The sequence below is a fragment of the Trametes versicolor genome (genome assembly GCF_000271585.1).
Source record: "Trametes versicolor FP-101664 SS1 unplaced genomic scaffold TRAVEscaffold_4, whole genome shotgun sequence".
Classification (NCBI taxonomy): domain Eukaryota; kingdom Fungi; phylum Basidiomycota; class Agaricomycetes; order Polyporales; family Polyporaceae; genus Trametes; species Trametes versicolor.
The window spans coordinates 860228-882399 of record NW_007360324.1 but is presented as its reverse complement, the minus strand read 5'-3'; the positions used below and the strand labels follow the sequence as shown (position 1 = coordinate 882399).

Genomic DNA, 22172 nt, shown 5'->3' with positions numbered 1-22172 from the left:
CTCGTGCCGTGTGCCAGTCAAGCTCTCTTCGTTCGTCCATGTACGAGTTCGAGCTTGTCTTCTGGTCATCTTGCACTCGTAGCCTCTGGTACAACTTGAGAGTGCACGTCTCCCCGGATGTCTTTTCTCTGCCGCCAGTCGCCAGGAACCCTGCTTGACCACTTTGGTCGTATGGCTCGTGCAAGCCACCATGAAGACATTGCATGTCAGCCCCAGATCGAATACGGGGGATGCACGGCTGGCTTCTGCAGTGACAGCCGGAATCTGTATGGTCAGCCTCTTCACTGTGGCAAGGTCTGGCTCGCCTCCCCCCTTTGCCTCAGAACGCAACGCCCGTTGCGCTCACTCTCTGTTTGCTCTCTACTCCTGTGCTTCATCGTCTGCTTTCTGTCCGCTCTCAAGATGAGGACTACCACCGTTCGTCCTTCCCCCAAGCGCCGCGTCAACTCCGGCTCCCCTTCCAAACAGTCTAGATATCCCCAGCTTCCTCCCCATCTCCAACAACACTCCGCGCTCAACTCTGCCGCGATCCAAGCGCTCATGTATGCCCAACAGCAGAAGCAGCAACAGCAGGGCTGGATTGGAGTCAACAACAACATGCCCCTCGGGTATGCCCCAGGCCCGCTCGTGCAACTTCCCCCGGGCGCCGCCATCCCCACTATGGGGTACCCCGGCGTCCCGCGCATGATGGCCCCAAGCCAGTATCACGTCCAACAGGCCCTCGCAATGCAGCAGGCCCAACTCGTTCACCAAGCCCAGCTCGCGCAACAGGTTTATGCCCAGCCCCAGCCGCAGATTCTGCAACTCGTCCATCCGCCCATGGACATCGACCCGATCAAGGACAACTTTGTGTACGTGCAGGACGAGGTCCGCGAGGAGGTCGATAGCAAGGTCATGGAGGCCATCAAGAAGCGCGCGCTGTTCGTCGCGCCGCCGCTCGGGCGCATCCGGATCCCGCAGGCGTGCGAGAGGTGCAGGAAACGGAAGACGAAGGTGAGTGCCTCATGTCAGCCTCGCGTCGGGTTGTGTACTGAGGATCGCGCGCAGTGCACCGGCGAGAAACCCCAGTGCAAGCGGTGCCAGAAGCGTGGCTATGAGTGCGAATACGTTATGGAACATCGGGCCAACAAGACCAAGAAGGCGCTCGCTGAACGCGAAGAAGCGGCGCGCCTGGCGGAGGAGGAGGCTACCGTGAACGGCCAAATTCCGGTGATGTATGACGATCCATCGGTCATGCCTATGTGTCCTACTGCTGGGCCTGCGTGGTCCAACTCCTCTGGCTACTCTGCTGCTAGTGCTTCGTCTCTGCCGCCGCCTCACCTGTACGCTGGTCAGCCTCACTACCCTCATGGGGTGCTTGCATACTCCTCGGCTCCTGGATATTCGACGAACTCGCTAGCGTCTGCGCTCGGTACCCCTGCCATCATGATCGAGGGCCGTCCTCTCGTCTCGAGCTCCTCAAACATGCGTCTCCAGGCTCCTCCTGCGCCCATCGCTTCTCGGTCTCGCTCGAATTCTCGCGCCAAACGTCCTGCCGCGGCCAGCCGTCCTACGCCTTCTCACTCGGCGAACGATCTGCAGGCGGTCTCTAGGTCTACGTCTACCATGTCTATGCAGCAGTCCGATATGCCCCTTCCGGCTGCCTCGCCCTCTTGTCAAGCCTGCCTGTCCGAGATGTCCAACTGCAACGCGTGCGAAATGGAGAAGCAGTCTATGCAGTGAGTACCTCTTCAAATTTACACTTTGTGCCCGTCTATGCATGCTTTCTCTGTCACGTTGCTAAAATGTACCTCCACAGACCTCATCAGCACTACACAGAGGTCCACGGAAACCACACGACACCCATCACGGTCGACCCGCCCGTATGCGGTCCTTTCCCTCCATCGCCTCCGCCGCAGGTCAAGCAACACCTCCTCAATGCGGTCAATCGCGCCCTCGCCAAGCAGGCCGACGATAGGGCGCGCGCCAACAGTGTCTCCAACGCTGTCTCCCCTGAGGACAACGGGGCTATGCCCGTCCCACCGATGCTCTTCCGCGACGGCTCATCTTCGTCGTCTGGCTCCGACGGGCAGTCACACTCCGGCTTGCAGACCCCGCACGACTACTTCACATACCCGGGGGGCTCTGGAACGTATGGCGGGCAGAGCACACTTTCGCCTGCTGGATATGGCAATGTCGAACAGGGGATGGTGAAGAGCTCCGAGAGCATGATCGAGGCCAGCGCGTATCGGGGCATGTACGACTCGTCGCCGGGTGAGATGCAGCAGGCGCAGCAACCCGGCTGCAACGGAGAGGGAGGGATGCAGTTCGACGACTACTTCCACTCGTTTGAGCCGGGTCCCTCCGATTCCATGCACTCCGTCTACGACTCGGAGTACTAGCCCACATCTGAGCTTCATCTCGTTTCCATCTGGTACACCTCTATAATACAAAGCTGCTTGTTTGCTATACGATTTAGGGAAATAACCACACAACGCTTGTCGTACCACCATATACAAAGCCACATGTTTGCGCATGCCCGGGATGGCCGAATTCGGACCCACATGGACCCACGATCGCAGGCGCATTGCTACGTAAGATTTCCCGATTAGGAAAGGGGAGGAGGGGCGGGATCGGACAGGTCGATGTTCTCGTCCTGTGCGCCGGTGCAAAACGCTAATAGCACCGTCTCCTCTCCAGCTCGCCATGTCCTCCCCTCCTGCCCCCACCACCTGCCCGCCGCCGCCCACGCCGTGCCAGCCATGTCTTCCTCGTCCGGATCGATGCCCCCGCCCGCGTCTTCGTCCACGTCCGACGCAGCGGCACCCGCGGCCCAGCAGCAGAGCCCCGTGAAGGAGATCCCGGTGTTCGAGTTCACGAAGCGCAAGCGGTGGGCGGACCTGCTCGTCACCGAGGTCAACGACACCATCATCCTCGTCCTCTCTGACGCGTGCCAGGTCTGGTACTGCGGGAACGCGGTCTCGGAGCTGCTTGGCTGGCGCGACGACGAGCTCGTTGACGGGGACTTTATCGACCTCATGAACGGTACGTCCCCTTACTCCCCTCCCTGCGCACCCCTCCCACAATCCCGCCCTACACCCCACGCCCCTCTCGAGCGCGCACACGCCAGAGCTGACGCGGTCCGGACACCTAGTGGACGACCGGGCAGGCTTCCGCGCCGCGTTCGCGGAGAGCCTGCGCACGCGGACGGAGCTGCTCGCGTACGCGCGCCTGCAGTGCAAGAACGAGTTCTACGTCGCCGCGGACTACACGTCCGCACCGCGCGAGGTGCTCTTCGAGCTCCGCGGCCGCCCGCACTTCCTGCCCGACTCGGACGCGTTCCAGTGCTTCTTCGCCATGGCGCAGCCGTACCCCAGTCGGAACACCGCTATGTGCGTACCACGCGTCCTTTCCTCTTCTCACTCCCACTCCCACTCCCGAGCGCGCTGGGGAGGCCATCGAGGCGGTTTGACGTTGGGATCTGATCGGCTGCGCGCTGTCACACAGGCTCAACACGTTCCTCGAGCTGAAGATGGAGAATGAGCGGCTGCAGCAGCGCGTGGCGCAGCTCCGGGCGCAACATCAGGCGCTCGACGGCCAGGGCGACGGCTTCTTCTCGACGTCGGAGAGCTTCGGGTCTGCGGATGGCCCGCGCACGGGCTTTGACATGGGCGCGGGGGGTCTGGGGCCCGACGCGGAGGACGACGGGCCCAGGAAGAAGGTGCGTGTACGTACTTGGGCGGCGCTAGGGAAGACTGCTGAGTGGGCGTTGGGCGCAGGCGAAGAGGCTAGCCGCGGAGCAGCACGTCTGCGTTACGTGTGGGCGGACGGACTCGCCAGAGTGGCGAAAGGTACAGCACCCACACCATTTGTCATGTCAGAGTGCGCGTGTTTATGGCGGCTGTCGCGCTTTGTCAGGGACCGATGGGCCCGAAGACGTTGTGCAACGCGTGCGGGCTGAGGTGGGCGAAGAAGGCGCGGCGGACGGGCGAGGGCGAGAGCGAGGGGCCTGCCGATGCGGGTCAGGCGGGCGGTTCGAGCATCATCTTCTGAGCTTCCATGTTATGGTTCTTGACGAACAGCTTGTACGATACAGCGTGAGTAGTGTACACGCGCCTTCTGCAGCAGTTCTCCTACACCGCGGGCGCCTCCGCATGCTGGCGTCCTGGTACGCCCATCTGGAGAGACGCCAGCACTGCTTCTCCCTGTCCTCGATCGATCATGCCGTTATTGGGACTCGGAGGCGCAGTGCCTCCCAGCCCGTCCTCTCCATTCTCCTCTACGTCGAGCCTGACTCTCAGATCAAATGCAAACGGACGCGCTTGACATCGCGGACACGTCCCCGCAGGACTGGAAGTACATCTCCGAGGGTGGCTCGACGATCGTCTTCTCGTACGTCGGCCCGCCAAACACCCTCTTCGACAGGACCGCGCTCCGCCTGCGCAAGGGTCCCGTAGTCGCGCACTCGGACCCGGACAAGCACCAGGAACCCCAGCTTGCCGAGCCATCAACTCTAGAGGACAGACAGACGAGCAAGAATGCGCCCGCAGACCCGGACGAGCCGGACGACCCCACGATAGTCTTCCAGCGGACAGTGATCGAGCAGCTCATGCCCATCGAGCACCTCCCGCGCCTCCAGTCTGTGCATGTCGCGCGGGCGTGGCTCGAGGAGCTCGCGGAGCGCACAGAGCCCCTCCGCCCGCCCCAGCGGCGCGCGAAGGACACGATCGACCGCGGCAGGCGCAAGGCCGTCCTCGCGACGGATCTCGTCGGCGGAGCAGGGTGTGCGGTCGAGATCAAGGTGCGTCCCCCTCATCTACTGTTTCTACCATGTCTTCCACCCCCTAGGCGGCGATGTCTGTCCTGCCTCGTCCCGACTTTGGCATTGACACACGATCCTCCCCCTAGCCGAAATGGGGCTTCCTCCCGAAGCCGACATACCTCTCTGAGGAGACGCGTGCGATCAAGACGCGCACCTGCCGCTTCTGTATGCACGCGCATATGAAGAGCACGCAGGGCGAGGACGTCGCGCTCGGGTACTGCCCGCTTGACCTGTACTCGGGCGACGCGACTCGCGTTGAGAAAGCGCTGCGTGCGCTCTGGGACGTGTGGATCGGGACCGGGGGCAAGGTGAACAACCTCAAGGTGTTCGTGGAGGGCAAGATCATCAAGCCAAGGGCGGACGTGCGTACTCGCCCCCTCATCCACGCCGTTGTGGTACCTAACGCGTCGCTATGATATCGCAGCTCACATCCCTGGCCCCGCTGACCGCCCAACTCTTCCCTACCTCAGCCAACCCAGACCCCGCATACCCCCTCGACGCCCTCCGCTCCGCCTTCATCAACACCCTCCTCCCGCTCCTCCTACACACCCCCGTCCTCCACACACTCTCCACCCTCCAGCGCACGCTCGACGCGCTCGACATCGAGGGGCTCGCCGCGCTCTGGGCGCGCATGTACCCCACCATCCCCCTCGGCACCGGGCCCGCCGCGCACGACCCCGACATGGCCGAGTGGGCGCGCTTCGTCTCCGCGCGCGCGGCGCGAGGAAACCAAAGCAGCGATGTGGTGCCGGAGACGCAGGAGGAGCTGCACTACCGCGTGGCGGCGTACCTCCTCGGGGCGTCCTTCAAGGACTGCTCGATCATCCTGCGCATGCCGCCGCGGGCAGCAGCAGACGCGGGTGTAGGGGAGAAAGGGACGGTCACGGTGATCGACCTGGACGTGAAGGGCGTCGACCGGCTCCCGAAGTGGGCTGCGCTGGACCGCGAGATCGTGGATGCCTACCGCGGGGTCGTGCCACGCGAGTGTGTGGACGCGCACTACGGGGGCGGTGGTGGTGCGGTGCCGCTGGCGTAGGTGGCAGAACTCAATACTCAGCGAGCGGGCGGGCTCTGCGCCGCGGTGTTTTACTTGGGATCCGATCCGTGTAACGTTAGTGTGCCGTACGACAGGTCAATTTAAGTTGCGTCTTGTACTTCTCCCGCACACGACTGCGTTCTCTGCAGCCGTGATAGGCTTTGTGTCGGACATCGCCGCCACTCGGCGTTCTCGCTGCTGTGGAATTTGCCACACGGCCACATGCTGTGTCGGACTGAGCTCCGTGATGAGATGTTGGAGAACCACCGTCGTATACATTTTCGAATAAGATTACGGGTACTATGTATCGTTTGCGGGCTAGGTGCAGTCGCGGGAAGTTTTGTACAGAACAGCGAGGGTAAACAGGGGAGGTGAGGGGTAAGAGAGGAGCGGGAGACTTGTGTGAGGGAGCGTGAGAGCAAGCAAACAGCAACAGTGTCCCCGAGGAATAGCCAAGACCGGTTCGTAGGTTACATCTATGAAGGATGTCTAAGTGCACTGGAAGCATGCGAGTCCGTTCGTAATCCAAAACATGAAAAGAAACACTGCGCGTTTAGATCACGCAGTAGCCACCGTCGACGCGGATTTCCGAGCCCGTCATGAACCGCGATGCGTCGCTGGCGAGGAACACGATGGCGCCGGCAAGATCCTCAGGTTCGCCCATCTACGCGAGCGGGAATTAGGCACGAGCCGAGAGAAGCGAACTCAAAATTGGACGTACCCGACCCATCGGTGTCAGCGATTCCCATGTTTTCTGCGCAGACGCCACAGTATCAGCAGATGACCCCGCACGCGGAGGACATAGTACGTTACCTTGAGCTCCTGGTCGTGCGCGAGGATGGTCCGCGTGAGCTTGGTGAGCATGTAACCCGGGCTGGAGCGCGCAGGAGGCGGTCAGCCACCGACGGGGTGCGGACGATGACGTCATCATACCTGAGCGTGTTGACGCGGACGCCCTTCTTGGCCCATTCGACTGCCAGACTCGCCGCCATGTGCTTCACCGCTGCAGTTCGTAACCAGTCAGCCGCGCCCAGCAACGCCGCGTGGAGGCTCAGACACGTACCAGCCTTGGCCGCGTTGTATGGCGTCTGCGGCTGGGGGATGTTCACGATCTGGGTGGGGCATCACCGTCAGCACCGCACGCTCCAAAAGCCCAGCACATCAGGCGGGCAATTACTCACGTTTGCGGACATGCTGCCAACGAGCGTGATGCTGCCTCCACCCTGCGGGATCATGTTGCGCGCCGCCTCGCGCGCAGTGAAGAACGCGCCGTGCACGTTGATGTCATAGAGACGCTTTATCCGATCGAAGGGGTAGCTGGGGAAAGGGTTCAGGCGCGTCAGACTCCGTCGTGCCGCACGAAGACAACCCGGCACCCCACTCACTCGAATGCGGAGTAGTTCTCGACGATACCTATGAAGATAACGATGAGCAAGAACGCCGGTAGGATGCCGTGGGGCCATGACGCACCTGCCGACGCAACGACCGAGTCGACGCGCCCGTACGTGTCCATGACGCGGCGGAACGCCTGCTGGACGGAGAGCTCGGACGAGACGTCGCACCCGACCCCGATGACGCGGTAGTCGCTGGGGACCATCTCACTGTCAACTTCACACCTTATCAGAAATGGTGTTGCACGACTCGGAAGGGAGCGGGGTCCTGACCGCATGCCGCCTTGATGAGCTCCTGCGCGGCGTGCTCCGCCTCCTCCTCCTTCAGGTCCACGATGGCGAGCGAGGTGCAGCCGGACTGGACGAAGGCGCGGCAGAACTCGTTACCCAGCCCGCGGGCGGCGCCGGTGACGACCGCGACCTGCGTGACAGGAACAGGGGTGAGCGGTGGGCGGCGCGCGACAGGAACGAACACCCAGGGCGGGGGCGGTGCGCACCTTGTTGGCCATGGAGAAGTCGGGGAGGGTCTTGACGACGCGCGCCTTGGCTGCGACGTCGGAGAGCTTCGGGGCCGCTGGTGCGATGTCGCTGTTGAAGCGGACGTGGATGAGCGTGCGTGGCGGGGCGCGCGCGAGGGCGCGGGAGGTGGAGGGGAGCGCGCGGGACAGTAGTGAGGGGGCCATGGTGGGTGTGCAGCTGGCTGGGGAGGGAGAGCTGGACGGGGGGAGGACGTGGTGGGGGGTGGTGGGAGAGAGGGAAGAGGGGGCGGACGAATTTATTGGAGGCGGGGCCGGGTGGGGAGATCTGGGCAGCAGGCGGCGGAGGCAGACTCTGAGCCAGTCTGCGCGCGCCTGGGGGAGGAGGGGGAGGGGCACCGTACATAAGCCGTACTCGGCCCCCCATTGGCTGCACCCCCGCACCCCCATTGGCCCCGCACGCCCGGTCCGACCTCCGTGCGGGGCATCACCGTCCCCAGCCCAGACCACAGCGCGCGCCTGTGCTCCCGTCCCCGCGTCGAGGCCCTTCCCCAGACTCGTCCGCCAGACCCTTCCCGTCCGGCTGCACCCATGTTGCAGACACCGCGTACGTCCATTCACTTCATGCGATCACTCTGGGCCAGCCCGCGGGCTCTTGGGGTGCATATCGACATCGCTATATATCAGCGCGATCTCCTCACTAGCTAGGGGACATAGGTTCGGACGACACACTCCGCACAGGCACAGGACTATGAATATGTTTCAGACGAGAGAGAGAGAGAGAGACAGGGCACGAGACGGAGGGGTCATACGGGGGAACGAGCGTGGGGTATCCGAGGAACCAGAACGGGACAGAGAACGAGACCGAGCCGAGCAACTAACTAGCACAACGAACACGAAATAAACACGTCTCTAAAGTATATAGATAGCCCGGGGGCTAACGCGAAAACGTAAAAGGCCTCCTAGCAGACAGCCGGAATGAAGAGACACGATTGCCTATCATGCGTCAAACAACAACATCGGGCAGAAGGCGTGCCGCAACGGACGCATTATGGCGATGCAAATCCGGACCTGTCCTCTCCGCCAGGGAGCGCAGAATTATAGACACGGCAGAGAACGCGTGTCGAGCGCGTGGACAACACGCGGGGCCTGGACGGTACCGAGAGCGGCATCATGGTGGGTGGATGGATGGATCGTTGGTCGAAGGGAGGGTGGGAGACGCGTGGAGCGCGGGCTGGGGCAAATGCAAGGATGGTCGTGAGAATGCGGGGGAGGCCGTGCGGGGGAATATGGGGACAATGCAATAGGACGGGATGGTGACAGGGTGGGAATGCGGCGGTCGGGAGAGACGAAGAGACGGTGGGGCTGAGAAGGCCAAGGGTGCGCGCAGGGCGGGGAAGACAGATCCGAGCCGAACCGGTAGTAACCTTGACAAGGAAGACGGCGACCGCGAAGGCGCAGACACCCGCAGAGAGGCAGGGCCGCAGGCGCGACGCGGGCGTGGACGCGGACGCGGACGCTCATAGGCAGGCGAACTTCGACTTGCGCCGCTGCAACTCCTCCATCCGGCTGTCCAGTTGTGCGCGCGCTCGTTCCTTCGCTCGTCGCTCCTCGTCCAGCCGGCTCTCGAGCGACTGCTTCTCTTCCACGATTGACCGCCGGACATTGACCACCTCAGCCTTCGTGTCGTTCAGCTCCTGGCGAAGGTTCACGATTTGCCCGTTCAGGTTATCGCGCTCGCGCGCGAGCTCCGTCGCCTGCATCCGCGCCTTCCGAACTGTGGGAAAAAAACGAACACACACAAACGCCCAGGGCAATGCGGGGAAACACGAGGGCGGGCGTCAGCAAACCGCAGCTAACGTACACGAAACAGATGCGGGCTTACGGTTCTTCTCCGAGTCTCCAAGCGAGGCCTCCAGCGTAGCGACGATGTCCATGTGAGCCTGCAGGTCGCTCTCACAGTGCGTCAGCTGCTTGTTCAGCGTCTTGATCATCGCTTCCTGCTCCTCGAGACGCTTCGCCTGCAGTTGCATCTGTGCGGCCGTCTTCGGATCGGGCCCAACGGAAGCCGACAGCGGCGATGGTGGCAGTCCGTTTGCAAGCGAATGTGCGATGGACGTCGCGGGTGTTGACGGCGACTCCGAGTCGACGCTGACGCTCCGCGATGACATGGTCGTCGACGACGATCCGTTCTGCTCGTGCATCCCACGCGGCGCTGGCGGGATGGGCACCGTCGGTGGTGGAGTGGGCGGCGGCAGCTTGCCAGGCGACATGCCGGCTGCGCGCGTGTATGAAATACCGCGATCGACGGGCGGACGCGCCCCCGGCGTCGGGCTGCCAAGCTGCTGGCTCTGCAAGTCGCGCAGCAGTGCGTCCTGCCGGTGCTTCTCGGCCATCAAGGTGTCCATCTCGTCCCGCGTCCTCTGCAAGTTCTCCTGCATATCCGCGATGACGGACCGGTGGTGCTCGAGCTCGTCGACGAGCGACTGCCGCTTCGACGCCTCCTTGATGAGTGCGGCCTGCTCCTCCCGGGTGCTGTTGAGCTCAGCGCGCAACCTCTCGACGTCCATCGCAAGCGCCTCGCGCTCGTTGTGTACCGTCGACAGCTCCTGGTGCAGACTGTCGATGATCCGCGACTTCTCCTGAAGGGCGGAGACGTGCGACTCGCGCATCTCCTCTCGCGCGCTCGCATACTCGTCCGACGCGGCCTTGTGCGTGTCGAGCTCATCGAGAAGCAGATTGTGGTCCTTCGACAACGCCTCCAGCTCCTCGGCATGCTTCTTCCGGAGGTCCTCCAGAAGAAGGTTGTGGTTCTTCAGCAAAGTCTCACGCTCCGCGGAATGGGTCTTCTCCACGTCGGCAAGCGTGACCTTCAGCTGCTCCTTCTCAGAAGCGAGAAGCTGTTCGGTCTGTGACCTCGACTCGTCCAGCTCCGAGCGGTGCTGCTCTTCAGTCGCGACGAGGGCGGCCTGGAGCTCTGCAAGGGCGCTCTGGTGTTCGGCTTTGAGACGGGTGAGCTCTTCGGTATGCTCCTTGACAAGCGAAGACCGTTGCTCCTCCAAGCCGCTTTCCGAAGAAGACAGGGCGGACGTGTGCGACTCGACGAGCCGTTGAAGTTCCTCCGCATGTGCGCGCTCAGTTTCGGCCAGGGTCGCCGCGTGCTGCTCCTTCAAAGCCGACACCGTGTTCTCCAACTCTGTCCGAAGGTTGGCTTCCGAAGAAGTCCGGTCGGCCTTACTCGCTTCGAGTGCAGCGGTGAGTAGGGCGATCTGCTTCGCGGACTCGTCCTGGAGCTTCGCAAGGGCCGCGGAATGCTCGGCTGTGAGCCCTTCAAGCGCGGACCGGTGTGCCTTGTCCTTGTCGGAAAGCGCACGGGAGTGCTCAGCCTCCTGGCGTTCCAGCTGGTCGCCGAACTCGGTCTCCTTCTTGCTCAGGACCGCAGCGTGATCGGCCTTCAGCCGCTGGAGAGACTCACGGTGCTGGTCGAGTTTCGTCGTGAGAGCCTCGGCGTGTTCGTCCTTCAGCTTCTGCAAGTCATCCGCGAACTGCTGCTCCTTGTTCTTAGCAGCTGATGCGTGGGCCTCCTGCAGCTCCTGCAAGGCGACGTCCCGGGAGGACTGAGACTCGGAGAGCGAACCCTCGCGCGCGATCTCGGCCATACGGAGTTCTCGTACGTGCTCATCCTTGAGACGCTCCATCGCGGTAGCGGCTTCAGTGGTCTGCTTCTCGAGAACCGCGGCGTGGTCGCTACGAAGCTTCGTGAGGCCGTTGTAGTACTCGTCCTCCGTATGTGACAGGCTGGCGGCATGCATCTCCTCAAGCGACTTGAGCACGGTCTGGTGCTCGATAGCTGCTTTCGTGAGTGCCTCGACGTGCTCGGACTGAGCTTTCTCGAGCGCATCAGCCGCCTCCTTGACCCGGAGCTGAAGCGCCTCGTGGTGATCCGACTCCAGACTTGCAAGGGCGGTAGCATGCTCAACCTTGAGAGCCTCGAGCGCCGCCTGGTGGTCGGAAGAAGTCTTGGTGACAGTGGCTTCATGCTCCGTGCGGGCGTTCTCAAGAAGCTCGTTCGCCTCATCCAACCGTCGGCGTAACTCCGTTTCGTGGTCGGCCTTGAGCTTCCCAAACGCTTCTTCGTGTTCGCGCTGCGCCAACTCGAGCGCTGCCGAGGAGTCGGCAACCTGGGCGTGGAGCGGTCCGATGGAAGCTTCGTGCTCCTGCTTGAGTTGAGCCACCAGCGCCTCGAGCTCTACCTCCTTCACGCGAATAGCGTCCTCATGCACAGATTTGAGCTGCTGGATCTCGGAAGCGTGAAGCTCCTCGGCTTGCTGCAACGAGGCCAAGAGATCGGCCTCGCGCTTCTTGAGATCGTCTAGTGTCGACTGTAGCTCGGTCTCGTGCTGCCGCGACTCCTCGAGCGTCTTGGTGAGCGACTCCTCGCGGGCTTGGAAGTCTTCCAACTTCTCCAAGTCCTGAGCGTGGTTCGCCAAATCTTCCGCATGCTTCTTCCGGAGCGCCTCAAGCTCCATGCTCATGTTAAGCGTCTGAGCGAGTATGAGCGTCCTGATACATTAATGTGCCTGGATAGTTGCGCACCTGGTCCCGAGAGAGCACTTGTAGTTCCTCGTGCTGCTTCCGGACTTGACTGAGCTGGGTCGAGAGGTCGTCTACAACCTCCTTGTGGGACGACTCCTTCTGGGCCATAGAGCTGTACGACGTATGGTCTCAGCGCCGGCCGTGTTATATGCGGTTCGAAATATGTGACGCACATCATAAGCTCATTGAGTCTAACCAGCGACTCGTCGACATCGGACACAGTGTATTGGTTGGCATGATGCAAGTCAAGGCTCTTCCGGATCTCAGAGAAGTGGTTGATCGTCTTGGGGGAGAGGTGCACGTAGTCGTCGTTGTGGTTCAGAGATGGCGAGCGCTCGAGTTCGGCAGCCAAACTCGAGGGGTGGCCGTTCGGCTCGGACTTGTCTTTCAGCGAGGATTCTAGAACGGAGATCTCCGCCTCACGCTCCTTGAGGACGTCCTGGAGACGCATGATCTCCTCCTCGAGACTCGCAACGGAGCGTTCGGTGGGTGAAACAGTGACAGACGGGAGGGATATCGAGAGGTTCGGCCGCGAATGTCCTGGAGACTGTGAGATGGAGCTACTTGTCCCGTGACTGGACGTAGAGGCTTTGCGCGATCTGGCCGAGGACAGCTCCTGCGAGAGCGATACAGATTGTGAGAGCGATCTGACTGCCGTGTTATTAGAAAGTACGTTCATACTCAAACTGTCCACCAACCTGGAGTGGAGAGATTCGGCCGACGCCGCGTTGCGGTAGAAAAGGCGGCGGCCCGTTCCGTTCAGCGAAGCCTCCTGCCCGTCCTTCGACATACCTCGGTGCATCCTGCGCTTCGGAGAGAGCTCCCCGCTGCGCTCGGGGGATTCGGCGGGAGGAACGGGGGCAGTTACCTTCGCCTCCTGAAGCTGAGCAGCCAGGTCCGCGATCTCGCGAAGAGCATCCCGATACTTGGAGGTAACTGTTGACAGGTCGGCGAGGGTGGCTGTATGCGTCTGCTGGAGGGCGACGAGCTGACTCTCGGGCGAGCCATCATTCTCGTGGATCGAGGAGACCTCCGAGTGGGCACCAGTCGAGGCGCCGTTGGTCTTCGTGGGCGAATGCTCGAACTCCTGCTTCGCCTTCGCGACCTCATTTGCTAGCTCGCCTAGCCTCTCGCGCTCCTCGTTCGCAGCTACCCTCTTGGCCTCCCACTCCTGCATCTTGAGCTCTAGAGCCTTGACCTTCGCCTCGCGCATCTCCAGATCTGACCGCCAGCTCTCGCCATCGAGCTTCAGGGCTTCCAAGCGGGCCTCCAGTGACTCGGCCTGCTTGCGGCGCTTCTCGCATTCGTGTTCGAGCTCTTCGACTGTTCCACGCAGGGCAAGAACGGACTCGTCTGCCTTGGCGAGACGTTGTTCGAGGTCGGCGATGTACTCCGACGAGTGGGACTCCGTGTCCTTGTATCGCGTGAGCTCGCGCTTCAGGTCGCTGATAGAACCGCTAGACGACATCTGCGATTCATCATATTGTCGGACCTTCTCCTCCAGGTCATGAACGTAGGCCTGTACGAAAGAACGAAGTTAGCGCGATGGACCGCGTACAGTTTGTCGGATCCCTTACCTCAGTGGATGCTTCGCGCTCTGCGAGCTTGACGACACGAGCCTTCAACTCCTCCACGTACATCTCTGTGGTCGAGTGCCGTTCCAGGAGAGTAGTGAACTCGCTCTCCTTCTCCTCGTACAAGTCGTTCGTATGCCTCAGAGCGGCGCGGTTGAGCTTGAGCTCGGCCTCCATCGCGCTGATCGTCTTCTCATACTCCTCGATGACCGGTCCGACGATCTCCTCGTACTTTGCGGTCCCGCCTAGGCGGCCGCCGGAGTTGCGCTGTTTCTCGGCGAGCTCGTTGCGTAGGCGTGTGAGCTCTTGTGTGCGCTCGACGTACTTCTCCCGGAGGTCCTCGTAGTTGTTCTGCAGCTCTGACATCTGAGCGAGCACTCGCTTCGGTGCGACGTCCACGTCGGAGGAGCCTGCAGCGGAAGACGCGGTAGCGCCTCCACCCTCCTTGATAGCCTTCACCTCCTTGCGCAACCGAGTCACCATGCCCTGCAGCCACTCGACGTCGTCCCAGCCCTCCTCCTTCTCGTTCACCACCGCGCGGTTTTTGATGTTCCTCGCACGGTTGGCGTACTTCAGAGTGTTCACCGTCTCGTTCGCGTTCCACTCCGCAGGGCTAACACAGGCGATCATGAGCGTATGCGCGTTACCTCCGAGGGAGTCTTGAAGGAGTCGCGTGAGTTTGGAGTCGCGGTAGGGGATATAGGATGCCGTGTGAGACTTGGCTCGTGCGGGATCACCGAGCGCGGAGATGACGTTGCCCAACGCTAGAAGACCACTATTGATGGAGATACCCTCCTTGATACGCTCGCCGGCAGCGGCTGTACGTTTCAACTACGACAAGATCAGAACGCGGGTATTTCCCAGCTCAAAGTTGCTCACGTACCCGCTCTGAACCAGCCAAGTCAACGAAATGGAACTTCGAGACAACGGTAACCCATTCTCCTCCAGAAGCGTCGCCTGTATCCTTGGAAGCGCCGTTCCGTCCCATATCCGGGGATAGTAGACCCAAGGAACTAGCAGGTCGCCCGCCCCGCGCAATAGCAGACTGGAAACTGGGTGTAGACGGGCGGCCGAAGGTGGGCGAAGATACCCTGCTACTGCTACCGGCGGGACCAATTACGGAACCTGGCCGCCCGATACGTGAGGGTGATCTTCCGCCAGGGGGCAGAGGTGATGATGAACGAGGGGGAGGACCACTTCCAGTGAACTTCTTCTGAATCAGCGTCAATGAGAAGATGGCATGTGAGCGAGACGACTGGGCGTTCATGTCGGTTTCGTTCGTTCGCCGAATGGAGGTACCCTGCCGAATCAAGCTGAAGATAGAGTGATGATCAGTACATTTTCTGCCGGAGCGCAGTATTGGCGAGTTCCATGGGGGAGGGGGGGGTGCATTGAACCCACACACGGGCTGCCGACGAGAGCACAGTGCGTAGAGCAACAAACACTCACTTCATGACCTCGTTCGCCGACTTCACGTTAACCTCACGGAGACCCTCCCAAATAATATGTCCCTGCTTGTCCTCCCGAATCTGCACGTCCCGCTTGCCGGCGGTGTCCGCCAATAGGTCGATTAGGTCTTCATTATAGATTTCAATATACGAGCCCTTGATGTTGTAGTTCCAGTTCGCGCCGCGTTCTTCCTTCATATCTCTGCAGCGCGCAAAGATATTTGAGACCGCTCTGGGGATGATACCCATACCGTTGGTAGGGTCCGAGGGATCCGCATCCAACTCGATACCCGTCATCGTGAACGTCTTGCCACTGCTGGTCTGACCGTATGCGAGGATGGTGCAGTTGAAGCCCTCCACGAAGCGCGAGATAAGGGGCTGCGCAGTAGAGACGAACATCTCATACTGGGTGCTTGTGGGCGGGTGGACCTGGTCGAAGGTGAACATCTGCTTTTTGGCGTTATTGGCGGAAGCTGCGGGCGCGGGGGGTGCACCAGGGCCGGGGGAAGGAGTGACATCCACGCTGACGGTGGTATTCGAGACGGCAGTGATGGCATTACGCTGAAAGCGAGACGGAATGGAAGTAAGGTCTTGAGAGGTCGTTGGGCGGATGCGGAGGGCTGCAATGGAACATGAGTCGCCCGCTGGTCGCAGGGTGGCCGCTCGACGGGCACTCACCGACTTGCACCGAAGTGGAGGCCGCACTCGACGGCGGCGGCGGGGCCATGGTGGGGGTCGTGCGGGGCGACGAGAGCGCAAGGCCTCGACGACGTCCGGAATGTCAAGGGGAAGGGGAAAACAACGAAGGGGAACGGGAGTACCCCAGCTTGGGTTTGTCACTCCTGGGCCGTCGCTTGCGTGACCAATCACAGAATTGATGGCATAACATCCCGCATCTAGTCCGGACTTTACTAGTCCCTTATCTCCCTGCAACCCGTCGTCGCCCTCGAATACAAATCTCGACTTATGCAGTTTATCCAAAGCCCTGGCCCGCGTTGCGGCAATTGGCTACGACTCGCTTGATGGATCGTCGCCGCCGCCGCCGCCACCACCCGCTCGAATTCGGCTCACCCGACCGATATGCACGACCGCGGTATCCTACGTCGCCGTGCATCGTGAGCACGGTCCGCAGCGTCCTCATGATGGAATGCTGCCATTCTCAGCCACGGCTGCGAGTCGTCCTCGAAACTGTCTGCGGCGATGCTGTGGCACTAACCCAAAAGCCACGGTCACGGTCATCCTGACAGCGGTGATTACTCTTGGTCTAGTACGTATGTCTGAGGGCCACGCGGCGCCATAGCATGCAAGAACTCATAACGACGAACATCATCAACACACGAATAGCAGATGCCGCTCAAGTGTTCCAAGACACGTCCGTTGTGGTTCGCCGGACTCGGAGAGTTGAAAGGTCAAAGTTGCGGATACAGCCCCACCCTGCCACAGGTTCGAGCACGGAAGCTCTCGTCGATATGTTCCTGGATTGTATGATCAGCTGTGCGCCGTTGCGGGGAAGCATGCGCAAAACTCACCCGCCGGCAAAGACGCCTTTAAGGAGCTGATTGCGGCTCGAAGCCGAGCCACACAGAAGGGTACCAAGCCTCCTGCCCGGACACGGGGTCGAGCCCTCCGCGCGAGGAGCCGTCCTCCGTAGGTTCCGGGAACAGGAAGCCTGCGCGGCGGTAGATCCTCTCGGCGCCGGGCTCCGCCACATTGAGGCAGACGAAGTCCTTCACGCCGGTTTCGGGAAGACCTTCCGGGATGCCCTCGTATCCCGCCGGCCGCACTCCAAGGTGGTAGCGGGACATCGCCCTCACCATGAATGAGGCGACGCCCTTGCGGCGATGTGCCGGGGGGACGTAGACGTTGCGGATCGCAATGGTGCGCGGGGTGCTCCTAGAGGTGACTATATAACCTGCTCTAGAGCGTCCGTCGCGACAGATCCACATCGTGCCGGAGGCGATGGTGCGCCGTAGATCGGCCTCTTCCACGGCCAAAGGGCGGGTAGGGCCCCATGACATGAAGTCCAGGTGCCAGGGGAAAATCTCTTCGAAGTCGCCCTCGGTAGCTGGCGTGAGGTTGAAACTGTGGGGCGTGTTCGGGGATGGGGTGAGGCTTTCCCGAGTCGCATAGCTCGAACGTGTCACCATGATGGGTTTCGGTGCGATGCGAAGATGTGTGCCCTCCTTCTCAACGAGCGTCTGCCAGGCCTTCATGAAGGCCTTCACGGCTCCATCGTGTCCGTTAACGCTGGTTAGAACGTTCGGGTGGGTCGCTGCGAGAAGTGAAACGGCGAGTTGCTGAGTAGCGGCATCGAGAAGTGCTGGGGTCAGGAGCTGGTCCGCACTCTGGGGACACACGAGCTGCCAAGCCGCGCGGGAGAGCGCGTGATGTGCAAGGGTAAGCCTGCACGGCGATGAATTTCAGTACTGGAAACAATGCAGAAGAGACTAGAACCCACAAAAGATCATCTCCTCGATAGACAGCGAAGAAGTATGCGGGCTCGGATGGTTCAACAGCCGCAGCGCTGCGGAGGTAATCATGGAAGGAGCCCAGGGACAAGTTCGTAAAGCCATCGTCGTACGCCTCGGTGGCCTCGAAGATCTCAGCCGTCGTCTCGCAGCGTACACAGCGTACGTCTTCCATATCGATGATGGGGCCCAAAGGTCACGAACACCACCCACTTAAGCATTGATTTTAACGTGTCTTCAGGTGCAACTGACTCAGTTCCACTCAGGATGACTCGTGGTTGATGGAGACTGTCAAAATACCATATGCAACAGCGTAGCATAAGAAAGTAGATCTTAATGCACATCTGTAATGGGCATATTGTAACCATGAGACTGGGCCATATCAAGCACTAGAGCAGACTCACCGGGGTATTCGTAGAATATATAGTCAGGGAGTTCGTACCACATATGCATGGCTCCAACTTACCGCTGTATTATACATCGTGACGAGGGCTCCCTATCCCACTGTTGAGTGGCATACCAGCTCATAACCACATCATGAGGCATTATGGCATAGACTCATACAGTGCGTCTGCTCTTGAGACCGCTGGCCAGAGTTGGAAGACTAGTACCACAGAAGAACTCTCGGAAAACCTTGCATCTAGGAAGGTGGAGAAGAAGCGCCCGGCCCTCTGTAGGCTCAACGGAGATGAACCGGAGCGGTTTGCAGATCAGCTTGATCGTCATTGCACCGCGCGCATCGCAGCCCTGACTGCAGCTTAACCGCATACCATCTCACTCCTCCGAGCCTCTCTTAGCAGAGTAGACTGTCCAGAGTCCTCTGCTCAACCGTTATATATCACCAGAAGAAACAGCCAGCATGGCCCCTCCCGAAGTGTTCTCCCTTAGCCAGCAGACTCCGGTCACTTGCCATGCTTTCAATGCGGACCGCTCCCGTACGCGGATCCCTCGTCGCGTCCGTCGCGGTTGCTGACATGCGTTACAGAGGTCGCTGTGAGTTTGAACTCTAACGAAGTACTCATCTACGCGCGCGAGGGGAGCGATTGGAAGCACATCGATACTCTCACCGAGGTATGATCGTATACCCCGCATCGCGATGCTGCGTGATACTCAACTACCAATATATGTGCAATAGCATGACAAGCAAGTCACCTCTATTGACTGGGCGCCGAAGTCCAACCGCATCGTCACGTCCGCTCAGGATCGGAACGCGTACGTCTGGCAGCAGAGCCCTGACCCGCAGACGGGGCATATGATTTGGAAGCCGACGCTCGTCTTGCTGCGCGTGAACCGCGCAGCGACGTACGTGCGATGGAGCCCGAACGAGGACAAATTTGCGGTGGCGAGCGGCGCTCGGTATGTCTCCTCGCCCTCGTATTTTATGCGCAGCTCCTAACCGCTTTGCGCAGTGCGATTGCCATCTGCTCCTTTGATCCCGAGGGTGACTGGTGGGTGTCACGCCTGCTCAAGAAACCCATCAGGTCTACGGTGCTGTCCATCGACTGGCACCCGAACAACGTGCTTCTTGCTGCCGGAAGTGCGGAGGCCAAGGCCCGCGTCTTCTCTGCTTACATTAAGGACGTGGACAAGAGGTACGTTGGGTGGACATACGCGGTTCAGGCAACTCGCTCATGACATATATTTAGGCCCGCAGCTTCCGTCTGGGGCGAGAAACTCCCTTTCAATACCATCTGCGGCGAGTATGCCAGCCCTTCCGGCGGTTGGGTGCACGATGTAGCTTTCTCACCCTCAGGTGATGTGCTCGCCTTTGCCAGTACGTGCATATAGGCCATCGTCTGCAACGAATGCCCCTGATATCTACATTTGTTCATAGGCCACGACAGCTCCATCTCTATCGTTTACCCAGGTGGCCCTGCCGTATACAGCATCAAGCTGTCAATCCTTCCGCTGGTCGCTCTCACCTGGACCAACGAGGAGACCGTTATCGCAGCAGGGCACGACTGCCAGCCGCTGGTCTTCTCTGGCAACCAGGGCGGCTGGGAGCTCGTCGGCAGCCTCGACGACCCCCAGTCGAACAAGGCCTCCGGGGGCACGCGCTCCGGTCTTGGCAACGCCTCACCCGTTGGCCGGCTTAACAGCGCGGCCTTCAACACGTTCCGCAACGCCGCCGAGCGCGGTATCTCCAACGCGCCCGGATCCCCCACGGTGGGCTCCTCTGCGGAGTCTGAGCTCTTCACCGTGCACCAGAACACGATCACGAGCGTGCGCGTGTACGACGGCTCCCCTGACAACGTTACGAGAGTGAGCACGTCGGGCGTGGACGGGAAGCTCGTCATCTGGGACGTGAGCGCGGTCACGCCGATCGGCGCGACTGGCCTTGCGGGGAAGCTGGGGAAGATGCAGCTGCGGTAGACATATCGATACAATAGTGTAGCATAGAAACCCGAATCACGAAATCGAGTGTGGCGGCGATACAGTTGGGTTTGGCAGAAAGACGCGAGAGGGCTGTCAGTGTCTGACGGTATCGTCTGCGGTGGTGTCGGCGTATCCGGAGGATGTATCTGCCATGGGTTGTTCGTTGATGACGGCCCATACGGATGCTTTGAACTGTCGTGACGCGTACGTTCAGCGGCGCGTTGCTATGCATCCATGAGAGAGAATGAGACGCACCAAAGTCAAGACAAGTCCCATCTTCACTTCCAAACCGCGTAGCTGTTTCAGCAGCTTCTCATCTGGGGCTTCGCTAACGCGCCGCGTTTCTGCAACCAGCTTCGAGCTCTAAGAAGGCTATATTCGCGTGATATATGGCGCAGGGAACATACCTCTTTGATGTTCTGCGATAGCTTCGCGTATTGCCACAACACCTCCGCCTCCAGCTCGGATAGATTGGGATGACCCTCGTAGGGATTCGTCTCAAAGACAGTGCTATTTGATAGGGCAGAAGACATCGCGGGCTGCTGTGGTGAGGGCTTCACATCAGCAGAGTGAGAGGCCCGTGAGTGGAGGGGGTGCAAGAGACGCGTCCGACTTTGGCGCGCGCAGGACGCGATCACCACTTGAACGCGTCCACTGGGCGCCAACACGACCTGTTCTTGACCTCTTCCTCCTCGGCGCCCCCTCCATGACTCTAGGTATCTGTCAGTCTACGTGTGTCTGACATATCATAGATCTTCCTATTGTTTGCGTTTGCAATCTGCGGCAAATTCTGTGCAGTCGCAACAGAAGCTTTCTGGACCCGGGGATGCTCGTAAACGCAATATCTCTCAACCAGACCGACTCGCTCGATCTGCTGTGTTTTCTCGATGATCATCTCCTCAGACCATCCAGACTCTTGGTCCGAGGAAATGACTCCAAATATCTAGCAACCCAACATCTGACGTATATTGCATATGCGACGCCACTGCAGCCGCACGACTTGTGAGTCTTCTCCATTCGCATCTGGCCTGGAGCACCCGTCACAAACCGCGTATCTCGAAGCTGTTGTTCCGCTGCGCATGTCTATCTCTCTTCGTGACTCGCCGGGCGTACTGGCATGATCTGTACGTTATCCACAATGCATGCCAGTGCGCCTCGCTGTGGCAAAAACGGTGTCCTCTCGGAAGGGGCCTGGGCAAAACCACATTAAGCGCTCTGTTATGTGGGTTTCCTCGTGCTCGCGTCACCGCCTCGCTGCTGCGTTCCATTCCGTGGAGACAGTGGTGCAGCCAGGACGCCGCTGGAGGCACATTCTCAGTGCCCTATGTCGATCTAGGTTCCTCATATGGATGGACATGACTATATGCGGACAGGCGGCCTACTCCCAGGAACTGCGCACCTTGAGCTTATGCTCTCATCCATTCATTGAAATTTGAGACCACACGCAGCTCTCTATGATGGCATCCTGTTAGATGTGGTCCAACGGAGACGGCGTCGCCGGTGACGGCGCGGAGATCCCCTCTGCCGGCCAGCGGTGCCTTCCGCGAGGGTTGGCTCTTATTGTTTTCTGCACCCCCGAAGCGCCGAGTTGTGGGGAGAAGGTGTTCGGCTGTACGCTTTGGCTAGGCCCTCATGATGACGGTGAGAGAGATCAAGCTTCAGGCATGCGCGCCTACGGCAGGGCGTGATGATCAGGAGGGCTCGGGTTACGGTATGTGCTGCTTCTGAACCACACGGCGGCGGGCCTCTAATGACGCGATGTACTTCAGCTTGAAGTCACTCCGAGTCAGAACGGAACTCGTACTCTCCGTGTGGCCGAAACACAGCGGTGGCAGGTTCAGATGTTCGAACGACGTTCACCAATGCTGGCGATCCCGCAGGAAGCCTCCATCGAAGCATTCTGGTGCTGCTTAGCTTGTGTGCCATCACGGCGATTAGCACAATGTCCGGGGCACGGCAACATTGACTTGCAATCAAGGCTTCTGCAGCTTCTTGCCGCCCTCTCA

General features: G+C 60.5%; 6 protein-coding genes across 6 annotated transcripts; 3 read left to right on the top strand and 3 right to left on the bottom strand.

The window, feature by feature from the left end:
• Positions 1 to 402: 402 nt before the first annotated feature.
• On the top strand, positions 403 to 2381 carry TRAVEDRAFT_45528 (uncharacterized protein; the record flags this gene model as incomplete). The annotated part of the gene is made up of 3 exons (XM_008038077.1): positions 403 to 993; positions 1048 to 1718; positions 1799 to 2381. 3 exons carry the CDS (start codon positions 403 to 405, stop codon positions 2379 to 2381), a joined length of 1845 nt encoding a protein of 614 aa, XP_008036268.1.
• Positions 2382 to 2704: 323 nt separating this feature from the next.
• TRAVEDRAFT_164949 (inositol-pentakisphosphate 2-kinase) lies at positions 2705 to 5962 on the top strand. Its single transcript, XM_008038488.1, has 7 exons — positions 2705 to 3024; positions 3134 to 3371; positions 3487 to 3700; positions 3759 to 3830; positions 3898 to 4780; positions 4888 to 5163; positions 5226 to 5962. The coding sequence occupies exons 5-7, from the start codon at positions 4286 to 4288 to the stop codon at positions 5835 to 5837; spliced, it is 1383 nt and encodes a 460-aa protein (XP_008036679.1). The 5' UTR covers positions 2705 to 3024; positions 3134 to 3371; positions 3487 to 3700; positions 3759 to 3830; positions 3898 to 4285; the 3' UTR covers positions 5838 to 5962.
• A 132-nt stretch (positions 5963 to 6094) lies between these two features.
• On the bottom strand, positions 6095 to 7946 carry TRAVEDRAFT_27917 (NAD-P-binding protein). The gene is made up of 10 exons (XM_008037893.1): positions 7726 to 7946; positions 7502 to 7649; positions 7308 to 7445; positions 7223 to 7250; positions 7019 to 7154; positions 6901 to 6949; positions 6771 to 6840; positions 6651 to 6711; positions 6559 to 6591; positions 6095 to 6501 (listed from the first exon to the last, which is right to left on the bottom strand). Exons 1-10 carry the CDS (start codon positions 7909 to 7911, stop codon positions 6391 to 6393), a joined length of 960 nt encoding a protein of 319 aa, XP_008036084.1. The 5' UTR covers positions 7912 to 7946; the 3' UTR covers positions 6095 to 6390.
• A 1278-nt stretch (positions 7947 to 9224) lies between these two features.
• TRAVEDRAFT_120984 (kinesin) lies at positions 9225 to 16049 on the bottom strand (the record flags this gene model as incomplete). Its single annotated transcript, XM_008038487.1, has 10 exons — positions 9225 to 9481; positions 9590 to 11528; positions 11685 to 12248; positions 12301 to 12412; positions 12474 to 12947; positions 12999 to 13819; positions 13878 to 14705; positions 14758 to 15187; positions 15324 to 15942; positions 16001 to 16049. The coding sequence occupies 10 exons, from the start codon at positions 16047 to 16049 to the stop codon at positions 9225 to 9227; spliced, it is 6093 nt and encodes a 2030-aa protein (XP_008036678.1).
• Positions 16050 to 16597: 548 nt separating this feature from the next.
• On the bottom strand, positions 16598 to 17965 carry TRAVEDRAFT_63874 (uncharacterized protein; the record flags this gene model as incomplete). Its single annotated transcript, XM_008038486.1, has 3 exons — positions 16598 to 16797; positions 16852 to 17725; positions 17781 to 17965. 2 exons carry the CDS (start codon positions 17963 to 17965, stop codon positions 16870 to 16872), a joined length of 1041 nt encoding a protein of 346 aa, XP_008036677.1. The 3' UTR covers positions 16598 to 16797; positions 16852 to 16869.
• Positions 17966 to 18559: 594 nt separating this feature from the next.
• TRAVEDRAFT_27913 (actin-like protein ARPC3) lies at positions 18560 to 20747 on the top strand. The gene is made up of 8 exons (XM_008037892.1): positions 18560 to 18725; positions 18776 to 18861; positions 18926 to 19146; positions 19200 to 19382; positions 19437 to 19564; positions 19625 to 20358; positions 20422 to 20520; positions 20574 to 20747. The coding sequence occupies exons 1-6, from the start codon at positions 18650 to 18652 to the stop codon at positions 20161 to 20163; spliced, it is 1233 nt and encodes a 410-aa protein (XP_008036083.1). The 5' UTR covers positions 18560 to 18649; the 3' UTR covers positions 20164 to 20358; positions 20422 to 20520; positions 20574 to 20747.
• The last annotated feature ends 1425 nt before the right edge of the window (positions 20748 to 22172 follow it).

What these genes read in the sequence shown, in the direction of transcription:
- TRAVEDRAFT_164949 (XM_008038488.1), top strand. Translation starts at nt 4,286, where the DNA reads ATGCAAACGGACGCGCTTGACATCGCGGACACGTCCCCGCAGGACTGG. An exon ending in GGTGTGCGGTCGAGATCAAG is followed by an intron (nt 4,781 to 4,887) that starts GTGCGTCCCCCT and finishes TCCTCCCCCTAG; the next exon opens with CCGAAATGGGGCTTCCTCCC. An exon ending in TCATCAAGCCAAGGGCGGAC is followed by an intron (nt 5,164 to 5,225) that starts GTGCGTACTCGC and finishes ATGATATCGCAG; the next exon opens with CTCACATCCCTGGCCCCGCT.
- TRAVEDRAFT_27917 (XM_008037893.1), bottom strand. Translation starts at nt 7,911, where the DNA reads ATGGCCCCCTCACTACTGTCCCGCGCGCTCCCCTCCACCTCCCGCGCC. An exon ending in ACTTCTCCATGGCCAACAAG is followed by an intron (nt 7,650 to 7,725) that starts GTGCGCACCGCC and finishes CCTGTCACGCAG; the next exon opens with GTCGCGGTCGTCACCGGCGC. An exon ending in GAGAACTACTCCGCATTCGA is followed by an intron (nt 7,155 to 7,222) that starts GTGAGTGGGGTG and finishes CCCTTTCCCCAG; the next exon opens with CTACCCCTTCGATCGGATAA.
- TRAVEDRAFT_27913 (XM_008037892.1), top strand. Translation starts at nt 18,650, where the DNA reads ATGGCCCCTCCCGAAGTGTTCTCCCTTAGCCAGCAGACTCCGGTCACT. An exon ending in ACATCGATACTCTCACCGAG is followed by an intron (nt 18,862 to 18,925) that starts GTATGATCGTAT and finishes TATGTGCAATAG; the next exon opens with CATGACAAGCAAGTCACCTC. An exon ending in GCGGTGGCGAGCGGCGCTCG is followed by an intron (nt 19,147 to 19,199) that starts GTATGTCTCCTC and finishes CGCTTTGCGCAG; the next exon opens with TGCGATTGCCATCTGCTCCT.